General features: G+C 44.4%; 1 protein-coding gene across 5 annotated transcripts in view; it reads right to left on the reverse strand.

Moving 5' to 3' along the window:
• Positions 1-12,761, reverse strand: part of asz1 (ankyrin repeat, SAM and basic leucine zipper domain containing 1) — an 83,584-nt gene that overhangs the window by 37,006 nt on the left and 33,817 nt on the right. For 2 of the 5 annotated variants that reach the window (XM_059978281.1, XM_059978279.1), the window contains exons 4-7: positions 8,478-8,589; positions 1,910-2,020; positions 940-1,051; positions 444-578 (exon numbers count right to left, since the gene is read on the reverse strand). In XM_059978281.1, the coding sequence (XP_059834264.1) occupies positions 444-578; positions 940-1,051; positions 1,910-2,020; positions 8,478-8,589 (470 nt within the window). The remainder of the gene's footprint in view (positions 1-443; positions 579-939; positions 1,052-1,909; positions 2,021-8,477; positions 8,590-12,761) is intronic. The other 3 variants (XM_059978284.1, XM_059978282.1, XM_059978283.1) reach the window with 2 other exon arrangements.

Genomic DNA, 12,761 nt, shown 5'->3' on the forward strand with positions numbered 1-12,761 from the left:
TCATTTTCCTACAGCTCTGCAATTTAGTTTTTGAGGACACAGTCAATATGCTTGGGTAGTTTATTGTTTTAGTTATTATTTCATCAATTTATCCACTTTGACACACAGGAATAATCAAGAACAAACAATTAAGGGTTCTAAATTTTGTCAATGAACATAGAGGACACAAACCACTCTCACAAATGGTCAAATGGCAAAAGAATTATGTTTAAGGACTGCATTCAGCTATGATACTTAGCAGTGCTAAGTGATTTGCAGGCATTGTAAAGATTTTTTGAAAACCCTCAAAGTCCAATTTAATGCTTTAACCCGAAGTGAAACATATCAGAAAAGTTAAAAGTACAAGCATCTTACTGGTAGTTAATACAATTTTTATCTTAATTTGGTCTATAAAACAATCTACCAAGTTCACTTAATGTTACCCTTTTGTTTTTGATGGTTACCTGCGAATGATGTTTTTTCTCAGCAATTTCAGCTGCCGTTTCTCCATATTTGGTCTTCAGTGTCTTATCAGCTCCGAAGTCAATTAATTTCAGTGCTGTACTTTTGTGGCCTTGACTTGACGCCCATATTAGTGCCTACGAAGGAAAGTCCATTTTCAGGCTTGCAAAAATTACAAAATGTAATAATCATCAGTAAAATAATGGCAGATATTTCTAAATAGCTTCAAAATTAATTAAAAATGCATACCAGGGAATAAACTAACATGAACAAAATTTTAATGACTCCCTCTGCAAAATCAAACTACTAACATTGTTAAATGTTAGTAATGCTCTAGTCATAACTTAGCCACATTCTCTCCTCCCTATGCAGAACTTATTTACAGAAAAGTAGTTTATGCTTCAACATAGTCATGTACTAAACAACTGAACTACTTTGAAACAAAAAATGATGTTCACATTTTACTCCAATTAATAAAACTTGACCAACGGTGCCTACTGTGTAGCCTCTGTCATCTTGGACATTTACTTCTGCTCCGTGAGACATTAATAGTATAACAGTTTGAGTATGTCCTTGTCTGGCCGCATACATCAATGGGGTCATCTGACTACTGAAAAGGGGGAAAGGTTAAAGTTATTATTGAAATACAAATCATAAATAAATACTCCTCATAAAAATAAGAATTTAATTAATGTAGAATTTCATGAGCATAAATAATCTTCTATATAGGTCAATATAAAACTCCATATTTATTCGACTAATTCAACTGTATTATTTCCTGGAGAAGTTGTGGATTAAAAATTTTATCTATAGTGAAAAACTGCAATAGTGTAGTTGGATACTACTTTAATATCCTTCCATTACACAGAGAGGGGATCTCCAGGTAACTTGGACTGAAATAGTTCTGAAGATTAAACATGTAAATTAAAGGTTTACAAGTTAACTGTGATCAAGTTAACTTCAGTGATAGGAATACTCATAAGTTTGATTTTGTTTATGCACAAACAGCACAAGCTCGTAGGCAAATAATACCATGGATACAGCAGATTCAAAGCAACAAAATTGTTTTCTTTGTAAGATATAAGAAATCATGGTCCAAAACTCTTTCTTTGACTTAAGTATTATGAATGCCAAAATGTATTAAACATTTCTACCACCAGAGGTCCATCAAGAGCTTTAGAAGTTCATAAAGACATAAACTAAATGGGATGTACTGTTCTTGAAGGACATTTAACACAACATTGCAAAAAGGAAGCTAGGTTAACAACAAGGCACTATAATACAGGTAGTCCCCGACTTACGAACCGAGGAAGGAGAATGCCGTCAGCCATTTTAAGTCGGATCGCGACACTGTCCGCCATTTTAAGTCGTTGCCGTTGACACTGTGTTGAGTGTTTAACTTTGTACTTGGCTTAAATTTTTCTTAGTAAGATTCACCCTGACCAACCCCCCCCCCCCCCCCCCGTACCAGTCGGCTGGTGGCGCAGAGAGATCAGCGTCGGGCTGGACAACGGAGTTCGATCCAGTGACAGGCCATCCCCGTGTCGGGTTGATGTCTATCCAGTGACTCCCGTACCATCTGTTGGGTTGATGTTGAGGTCGCAACTCGACCTCGTAAAAAAAAACAATGTAACCTCCAGTTTAAATTCCCACTCGGAATATTATGGATGATCAAATACTCAAACCCAGCACAGCTCCCACTTGTCCCATTTAGCCTGTCTCAATGCGGAGGTCCTTAGGACCCAGCGGACCTCGGCCCGCAGTGTTTCTGCTCCATTGACAGGAAGCGATCGTGATTGAAAATAAAGTGGAAATAATAAAGCATTTGGAAAGAGGTGAAACGCCATCGGCCATTGGAAAAGTGTTAGGCTACAGTCAGTCAAGGATTGGAACAATTTTAAAGGATAACGGATAAAGTGAGAATAACAGAGCATGTGAAAGGCACTGCCCCGATGAAAGCTACAATTGTTACTAAGCAACGAAGTGATTTAATTATTGGAATACATACATTTCTGAAGTGTTTTATATGCATAGAAAGGTAAAATATATACCATATACTAAGACAAGTGTTTGACTAACTGACGCTAAATAATACCGGATGTATTTGTTCCAACTTCCATACAAATCCGACATAAGACGGACTCAGGAACGGAACTCGTACGTAACCTGGGGACGTTGTAGGTAGGATTTAAGCCTACCTGGTCAATACCTGTGGAGGAGGGGGAACTGCGCAGGCGCGAGTGATGTCAACGTCGAGCACGCACTTTAAAAGGCAGGACTTCTTTTCAGAGCGGGCAGCGGAGTCCGTGGAAGCAGAGTCCTGGGCTTTGGCTAAGTGGGCTTCGGTGTAAGGGGACTTCGGTAAGCCTGTGTGATTGCTCGCTGAGGGGTAGAAGGTAAGGTCACTAGATGCTTTTTAGACTTATTCTATCAATCCAGTTCAGGTATGGGGGAGACAGTCAGAGCAGTGGTGTGCTCCGTATGCAGTATGTGGGAAGTCAGGGTCAACACAGTTGTCCCTGATGACCACACCTGCAAAAGGTGCGTCCAGCTGCAGCTCCTATCAGCCCGAGTTAGGGAGTTGGAGCAGGAGCTGGATGAACTACGGATCATTCGGGAGGCAGAGGCAGAGATAGATAGGAGTTATCAGGAGGTAGTCACACCAAAAATCCAAGAAGTAGACAGATGGGTGACAGTCCAGAGAGGCAGGGGGAGCAGGCAGAGAGAGCAGAGCACCCCTGCGGCCATTCCCATTAACAATAAGTATACCGTACTGGATACTGTTGATGGGGATGACCTACCAGGAATGATTTGTAGTGGTCCTGCCTCTGGCACAGAGGTTGAACCCTCAACTAGAAAGGGGAGGAGGGAAGAGAAGAGAGCGATAGTTTTAGGGGATTCTATAGTCAGGGGGGCAGATAGGAGATTTTGTGGGGCAGATTGGGAGTCTCGGATGGTATGTTGCCTCCCTGGTGCCAGGGTCCGGGACATCTCAGATTGAGTGCAGGCTATTCTTGAGAACGAGGGCATGAACCCAGATGTAGTGGTCCATGTAGGGACCAACGATGTAGGTAAGGTGAGTGAGGGGGTCCTGCTTAGAGAGTTCAGGGAGTTAGGAGTGAAGCTGAAAGGCAGGACCTCCAGGGTGACAATCTCGGGATTGCTACCTGTGCCACGTGTGAGTGAGGTGAAGAATAGAATGATTATGCACATTAATACGAGGCTGAGAGCATGGTGCAGGAAGGAAGGGATCAGGTTTTTGGCTAATTGGTTTTTGTTCCAGGGACACTGGGATCTGTTTCGAAGGGATGGTCTACATCTGAACTGGAGGGGTACTAACATTCTTGCAGGAATGTTTGCCAGTGCTGCTGGGTGGGGGGGGGGGTTTAAACTAGATGTGCAGGGGGCAGGGATCCAGATTACGAGAGAAGATGATATGATGAAGGATAAGGGACAGGTGGGGAATACACGTTTCCCAAATATTAATTGTGTAAAGGAGAAAGGTGAGACAGAACATGTGTTGGAAAAGTTACATGTACAGAGGGTTGGTCAGAAGGAGCATGGGGTTAAATGTGTAGAAGGCTTGGGTGATCTTGAGAAGGTAATCAAAATTCAAGGTGCAATTAGCCCGATGGAAGTTCAAGGAGCTGGGTTAGGTACAATAGACAGTGTTTTAAGCAAAGAGAGGAGGAATGGGCTAAGAATTCTATACTTGAATGTGCGTAGTGTCAGAAATAAGACAGATGAGCTTGAAGCTCAGATGAAAATGGGGAACTACGATATTGTTGGGATAACGGAGACATGGCTGCAAGGGGATCAGGCCTGGGAATTGAGTGTACCAGGGTATACGTGCTATCATAGAGACAGAAATATGGGAAGAGGGGGTGGGGAGGCCCTGCTGGTGAGGAATGAGATTCAGTCCTTAGCAAGAGGTGACTTGGGAACAGGGGAAGTAGAGTCTGTGTGGATTGAGCTGAGGAACAGTAAGGGTAAAAAGACCCTAATGGGTGTTGTGTACAGGCCCCCAAACAGTAGCGTGGATATTGGGTGCAAGTTGATTAGGGAGTTAACATTGGCATGTGCTAAAGGTAATGCAGTCGTTATGGGAGATTTCAACATGCAGGTGAACTGGGAGAATCAGGTAGGTGCTGGACCCCAGGATAGGGAGTTTGTGGAGTGTCTAAGGGATGTATTTTTGGAACAGCTTGTGCTTGAGCCAACCAGGAACGAGGCTATTTTGGACTTGGTGATGTGTAATGAACAGGGATTGATAAGTGATCTTGAAGTAAAGGAGCCATTAGGAAGTAGTGATCATAACATGATAAGTTTTTATCTACAATTTGAGAGGGATAAGGGCAGATCAGAGGTGTCAGTGTTGCAATTAAATAAAGGAGACTACGGAGCCATGAGGGAAGAGCTGGCCAAAGTTAAATGGGCGGATGCCCTGGCAGGAAAGACAGTGGATCAGCAGTGGCAGATATTCTTGGGGATAATACAAAAGATGCAAAAGCAGTTCATTCCAATGAGAAGGAAGGATTCAAAGAGGGGAAAGTGGCCACAGTGGTTGACAAAGGAAGTCAGAGATTGTATAGCATTAAAGAAAAATAAGTATGACAGGGCTAAGATGGGTGGGAATACAGATGATTGGGAAAGTTTTAAGGAACAGCAGATCTTAACTAAAAAAGCAATACGGAGAGAAAAAATCAGGTATGAGCTCAGTCTAGCCAGGAATATAAAAGGGGATAGCAAAAGCTTTTGTAGCTATGTGAAGAGAAAGAAGATAGTTAAGAACAATGTTGGCCCCTTGAAGAATGAATTGGCAGAAATTGTTATGGGAAACAGGGAAATGGCAACAGAATTTAATGCGTACTTTAGATCTGTATTCACCAGGGAGGACACAAGCAATCTCCCAGATGTATGGATGGGCCAGGGTCATAAGATATCAGAGGAATTGAGACAGATTGACATTAGGAAAGTAACTGTGATGAGTAGACTGGTAGGACTGAAGGCTAATAAATCCCCGGGTCCAGATGGTCTGCATCCAAGGGTTCTAAAAGAGGTGGCTCAGGAAATTGCAGATGCATTGGTAATCATTTTCCAATGTTCCTTAGATTCAGGATCAGTTCCTGAAGATTGGAGAGTGGCTAATGTTATCCCACTTTTCAAGAAGGGAGGAAAGGAGAAAACAGAGAGCTATCGCCCTGTTAGCCTAACGTCAGTCGTGGGGAAGATGCTTGAATCTATTATTAAGGAAGAAATAGTGGCACATCTTGATGGCAGTAATAGGATTAGGCCAAGCCAGCATGGATTTATCAAGGGCAAATCATGCTTGACTAATCTGTTGGAGTTTTTTGAGGGTGTAACAAGGATGTCAGACGAGGGTAAGCCAGTGGATGTTGTGTACCTAGATTTTCAGAAGGCATTCGATAAGGTGCCACATAGGAGATTGGAGAGTAAAATCAGAGCTCATGGCATTGGGGGCAGGGTTTCAACATGGATAGAAAACTGGTTGGCAGATAGAAAGCAAAGGGTAGCAGTGAATGGGTGTTTCTCGGACTGGCTGGAGGTGACTACTGGGGTACCACAGGGCTCTGTATTGGGACCATAGCTCTTTACGATTTATGTCAACAATTTAGATGAGGGCATTGAAAACTATATCAGCAAGTTTGCTGATGATACTAAACTGGGTGGCAGTGTGACATGCGAAGAGGACGTTAGGAGAATACAGGGAGACTTGGATAGGCTGGGTGAGTGGGCAGATACTTGGCAGATGTCATTCAATGTGAATAAATGTGAAGTTATCCACTTTGGAAGCGGGAACAAGGGGGCAGAGTATTGTCTGAATGGTGTAGAGTTAGGTAAGGGAGAAATGAAAGAGATCTAGGAGTCCTAGTTCATCAGTCAATGAAGGTGAATGAGCAAGTGCAACAGGCAGTGAAGAGGACAAATGGAATGTTGGCCTTTATTACAAGGGGAATTGAGTACAAGAGCAAGGATGTCCTTTTGCATTTGTACAGGGCCCTGGTGAGACCACACCTGGAATATTGTGTACAGTTTTGGTCTCCAGGTTTAAGGAAGGACATTCTGGCAATTGAGGAAGTGCAGCGTAGATTCACTAGGTTGATTCCTGGGATGGCAGGGCTGTCTTACGCAGAGAGATTGGAGATTGGGCTTGTACACACTGGAATTGAGGAGATTGAGAGGGGATCTGATTGAAACGTTTAAGATAATTAAAGGATTTGATAGGATTGAGGAAGGAAATATGTTCCAGATGTTGGGAGAGTCCAGTACCAGAGGGCATGGATTGAGAATAAGAGGTCAGTTATTTAAAACAGAATTGAGGAAGAACTTCTTCTCCCAGAGAGTTGTGGAGGTGTGGAATGCACTGCCTCGGAAGACGGTGGAGGCCAATTCTCTGGATGCTTTCAAGAAGAAGCTAGATAGATATCTGATGGATAGGGGAATCAAGGGATATGGGGACAAGGCAGGGACTGGGTATTGATAGTGAATGATCAGCCATGATCTCAGAATGGCGGTGCAGACTCGAGGGGCCGAATGGTCTACTTCTGCACCTATTGTCTATTGCCTGTAATAATAAAGTTGATTTCTGAAATTAAGTTTAAAGCATGCAGAACAGCTAAATGATAAAATAAATGATTCCTATAATCAACTAAATCCTATAATTCCCTTATGTTATTAAAAAGCTTTAAAATATCTAGAATAACACACACAAAATGCTACAGAAACTCAGCAGGTCAGGCATTTATGGAGAAAAATAAAGAGTCAATGTTTGAGGCTGAGACTCCTCATCAGGACTTAAAAATGGGTTTTCAAATGGCTACAGAGGAAAAAAAGTGAAGACAATAAATATCTATCACATTAATATTTAATTGTGTGAGCAGTATGAGAGCAGTTTCCCTTTATAGAAACATGAACTAACAAAATCAAATCCATTAGAATATAACGATTCTGGATAGATCACCAATAGAAAGAACTGGTTACAGGTGTGCACAAACAACATTTAATTGTAACATGGCAGGAGACTAGTTTTCGTTATTATGTAGCTCTAAAATACTTACCCACTTCCAAACAACAACTACATAGGTTAATTGGTCATTGCAAATTGTCCCGTGATGAGGTCGGGGTAAATCAGGTTTGTCAGAGATAGCTGGGGCAAAGTGTCTTGAAGGGCTGGAAAGGGCCACTCCACACTGTATTGCTAAAATAAATACCTAATATTTCTGATCAAATTTAATGATTTGATCATTACTTTCAAGAAGGAGCTAGATAGGTATCTTATGGATAGGGGAATCAAGGGATATGGGGACAAGGCAGGAACCGGGTATTGATAGTAGATGATCAGCCATGATCTCAGAATGGCAGTGCAGGCTCGAAGGGCCAAATGGTCTACTTCTGCACCTATTGTCTATTTTAAAATTTAAAAATGTATTGGTATGTTTCAGAAGTCCCTATGTGTAAGCTACTGTCCCAAACCTATAGTCAACTTCTCATTTCCCAGCAAAAAAAAGTTTTCCTGTACTTGCAATGTACCTTTGACCCGGTTTTCCTACACGGATAGGTGGGTGATAAGACTGAATGCTCTAGGTTTGCTGCAGAGAGGGAAGGGGTTGGAGAGGAGAGGGAGAGAGGCTTTGTGAAGTACAAAAACACCCAGGATTTTTAATCTTACAAACTGAATAAAGCTAAGCTGAAAGCATGTTGAAGCCTGAGTTTTGAAGATGTATATTCAAGAATGTTATTTGTTGCAATTACACAATATCACGAGGTGTTATGATAAATGATGCCTAAATGCATAATTGTACACAGCTTTACTCTGCATTCCCCATTTTTGTTGCCTTTACCTTTCTGTGCTGTAGCCATTTAAAAGCCTTTTTCTAGGTCTGAAGACACCACCATTTGGAGCATGTTGTAGTCTTTCGACCGAGAATTAAGCTTTTTTCGAGAAAGGAAATTAATTTTGTGAGCAGTTTTCTTTCTGCTGACATAGTATTTAATTATAGAGTAAGGGGTCCTACCTGCTGGCAGTGTTTGGATTTGCATTTCTGGACAACAGCAATTCTACACACTTCATCACTTTTTCTTCTGACTCAGTGCTAGCACAGGCAGCCATCAACACTGAATATTGATCTAGATTAAAAATAAACCATTTATGACAAGTAAGTATATTGATGAAATACAAACATCTATAGGAATATGTGAAACAATTAGATGCAAGCATGTGAATACATTTGTAGTCAACAACTGAGATAGCTCTAACAGTTACTTCCACCAATACAAGTAAATCATTGTTTTATTTCACTCAATTCATTAGCTAAAACTGCACTTTATTGAGTAAGTATGATTTTGAGGTGGTGCAAAAATAAAACTCCTTATTTGTGATAAAATAAATCCTTTTAGGCACCAAAAAATAATTTTTGTTGTGATTACAGGCAGTCCCTGGGTTATGAACAAGTTCGGTTCCTGAGTCCGTCTTTAAGTCAGATTTGTACTTAAGTCAGAACAAATACATCTGGTATTATTTAGTGTCAGTTAGTCAAATGTTTGTCTTAGTATATAGTATATATTTTACCTTTCTATGCATATAAAACACTTAAGAAACATATGTATTCCAATTAAACCACTGCGTTGCTTAGTAATAACTGAAGCTTTCATCGGGGCAGGGCCTTTCACATACTCCATTACTCTCACTTTATCCGTTATCCTTTAAAATTGTTCTGATCGTTGACCGACTGTAGCCGAACGCTTTTTCAATGATTGATGGCGTTTCACTTCTTCCCAAATGCTTTATTATTTCTACTTTATTTTCAATCGCGATCACTTCCCATCAACAGAACAGAAACACTGTGGGCGAAGGGTCCCGACCTCAGCCGGCTCCCGCGGTCCACTGGGTCCCAAGGACCACCGCACCAAATTCCCAGGGTCCTAAAGTCCACCGCACTGAGACAGATTAAATGGGACAAATGGAGGCTGTGCTGGATTTGGGTATTTGATCCTCCTCAATATTCCACATGGGAACTTAAACTGAAGGTGGCAGTGTTTTTTTTTACGAGGTTGAGTTACGAGTTCGACATCAACCCGGCACGGGAGCGGTCTGTCACTGGATCGAACTCTGGAACCTCCATTCCCGTGGCCGGCACTGATCTCACTGCGCCACCAACTGACCAGAAAAGGGGGTGGGGGGGGGGTCAGTGTGAATCTTGCTAAGAAAAACTTAAGCCAAATACAAAGTTACACACTCAAAACAGTGTCAATGGCAACGATTTAAAATGGTGGATGGCATCGCGATCCGACTTAAAAGTGGTGGACAGCGTCACGATCTGACTTAAAATGGTGGATGGCGTTCTCCTTCCTCGGTTCATAAGTACAAGTTGCCCATAAGTCAGACGTTCGTAACTTGAGGACTGCCTGTATTTAAATTACAGATTTGTACAATTGATAAATTGCTTTGCTGGATCAAAAATGGTTTACAAATACACACAATACTATTAATGATATGATTTACCAAATTCTCACAAAACTATTCAATAAATTTGAGATTTACCACAGAAAACATTAGTGATTCAGCTGAATGTAAAAAAAAAGAGGAATTATACAACAGATTGTCATTGAATGTTAAGTATGTTGTTTCACTATGCAAAACATCTACTTTCAGTTTTATACTAAACAAAATAAATGCTCCATTAACCTCAATAAATGCATGACATATTTTATAAAATATCTAAGTTAGAATTTTGATGCATGCATGTTAATTACTTCCTTTTGAAGCCTCAAGCACAAATTACTCTTAAACATCTGTTCTGTAAGTGGAAGCAATATGACTGAATAGCTCAGTCCACTGGTGCTCAAAGATGTGGCTAATTTAAAAAGTTAGGATTTACAAGTGAAAACATATACAATGGAACAAAGGAAGTCAGAGATTTTACGTCAACCTACATCATGCCCATTCAGAAAATTAAATAGGTAGAAGTTATGTGAACCTTTGGTCAAGGACTGTTTCTAATTTTGCTACTTTTCTACTTGCAGAAACATTGCCCAATTCTTCTAGTCAATATTATTATACTGTGGCGACCCATTTCCTGGCGCATCCGAACCGACTCACAATTAGATAGCCTACAGGGGTTTGCGAGCACAGAGCTTTGGAGCCTCTGCGCCATGGGGGGCCGGTTGAGGGAGGCTTAAAAGTGAGGCTGAAGTTTTCGAATAAAATTTTTTCCTTCGACTGCAGTTACCGACACCGTGTCGTAATTTTTAGCGCTGCGTGTAGCACACCACTACAATTGGTGACCCCGACGGTCTAAACGATTTTTGGACCAGAAATGACCGACGCCGCCTCTGTTCATGCGGTTTCGTTGAAACTGCCGGGTTTCTGGACACAGCGCCCGGACCTATGGTTCCAGCAAGCCAAAGCCCAATTCCACGTTCGCCAGATCACTTCGGAAGACACCCGCTACTACTACGTGGTGAGCTCCCTCGACCAGGACACAGCGGCCCAGGTCGCGGAGTTCGTACAGTCGCCACCGGCAGACGGCAAGTACACGGAATTCAAAGCCCTGCTCCTCAGGACTTTCAGGCTCTCACGGCGCGAGCGGGCTGCCCGTTTACTGCACCTGGATGGCTTGGGCGACAGACCTCCATCGGTTTAATGAATGAGATGTTGTCTCTGGCCGACGGACACACATGCCTCATGTTTGAGCAGGCATTCCTGGAGCAGCTGCCCGAGGACATATGCCTGCTGCTATCTGACGCGGATTTCAGTGACCCCCGGAAGGTGGCAGCCCGGGCGGACTTGCTGTGGAACGCCAAAAAGGTGAGCGGGGCGTCCATCGCACAGATCTCCCAGCCACGCTCCCAGCAGCAAACCAGTCCAGGCCCGGCCGCAGAGCCCGCCAACCCCCGGCCCAATGAACACTGGTGCTTCTACCACCAGCGGTGGGGCACAGAAGCCCGCCGTTGTCGCCCGCCCTGCAAGTTCCCAGGAAACGCCAGGGCCAGCCGCTGCTGATGGCTACGGCGGCTGGCCATTGGGATAGCCTCCTGTATGTGTGGGATAGAAGGTCGGGACGCCGGTTTTTGGTCGATACTGGGGCTGAGATCAGCGTTTTACCTCCGACGAGTTACGACACCCGCAGCAGGGCACCGGGTCCCCCCCTGAGGGGTGTGAATGGCAGCACAGTAAGGACCTATGGCACCCGTCAGGTGCAGCTACAGTTCGGCTCCAGCCAGTTCACGTGGGACTTCACACTGGCCGCCGTAGCCCAACCGCTTCTGGGTGCGGATTTTTTGCGGGCTCACAGCCTACTGGTCGACCTGCCCAGGAAGAGACTGGTACACGCCGAGACCTTTCAGACGTTCTCCCTGGGTGCAGCCCAGTTGCCAGCCCCTCACCTCGGCTCCATCACGCTGTCCGACAACGACTTCACCAGGGTCCTGGCGGAGTTCCCATCGGTTCTGGCACCGCAGTTCACAGCGGCCATGCCCAGGCACGGCGTACAGCACCACATCCCGATCCAGGGACCACCCCTCCACGCCCGCGCTCGGCGGCTTCCCCCGGACAAGCTCCGACTGGCGAAGGAGGAGTTCCAGAGGATGGAGGAATTGGGGATCATCCGGCGGTCCGACAGCCCATGGGCCTCCCCCCTGCACATGGTGCCCAAAGCGACGGGGGGCTGGAGACTGTGCGGCGACTACCGCAGGCTGAACGAGGCTACCACACTGGACCGCTACCCTGTGCCGCACATTCAGGACTTTGCAGCAAACCTGCACGGCGCACGGATCTTCTCCAAGGTAGACCTCGTCCGAGGGTACCATCAAATCCCGATGCATCCTGACGACGTCCCCAAAACGGCTCTCATCACCCCTTTCGGCCTTTTTGAGTTCCTCCACATGCCGTTCGGCCTGAAGAATGCTGCACAGACGTTCCAGCGGTTAATGGACGCGGTGGGACGGGACCTGGACTTCGCGTTCATCTATTTGGATGACATCCTCATAGCCAGCGGCAGTCGTCAGGAGCATCTGTCCCACCTCCGTCAACTCTGCGCCCGACTGAGTGAGTACGGTCTTACAATCAACCCCGCCAAATGCCAGTTCGGACTCGATACCATTGACTTCCTGGGCCACAGGATTACTAAAGACGGGGCAACCCCTCTGCCCGCTAAGGTAGATGCGGTCCGCCTCTTTCCCCGACCCACCACGATCAAAGGCCTTCAGGAATTCGTAGGTATGGTCAATTTCTACCGCCGCTTCCTCCCTTCAGCTGCCCGGATCATGCGCCCCCTGTTCGCCCTGATGTCGAGTCCGAG

The sequence above is a fragment of the Hypanus sabinus genome, chromosome 8 (genome assembly GCF_030144855.1).
Source record: "Hypanus sabinus isolate sHypSab1 chromosome 8, sHypSab1.hap1, whole genome shotgun sequence".
Classification (NCBI taxonomy): Eukaryota; Metazoa; Chordata; class Chondrichthyes; order Myliobatiformes; family Dasyatidae; genus Hypanus; species Hypanus sabinus.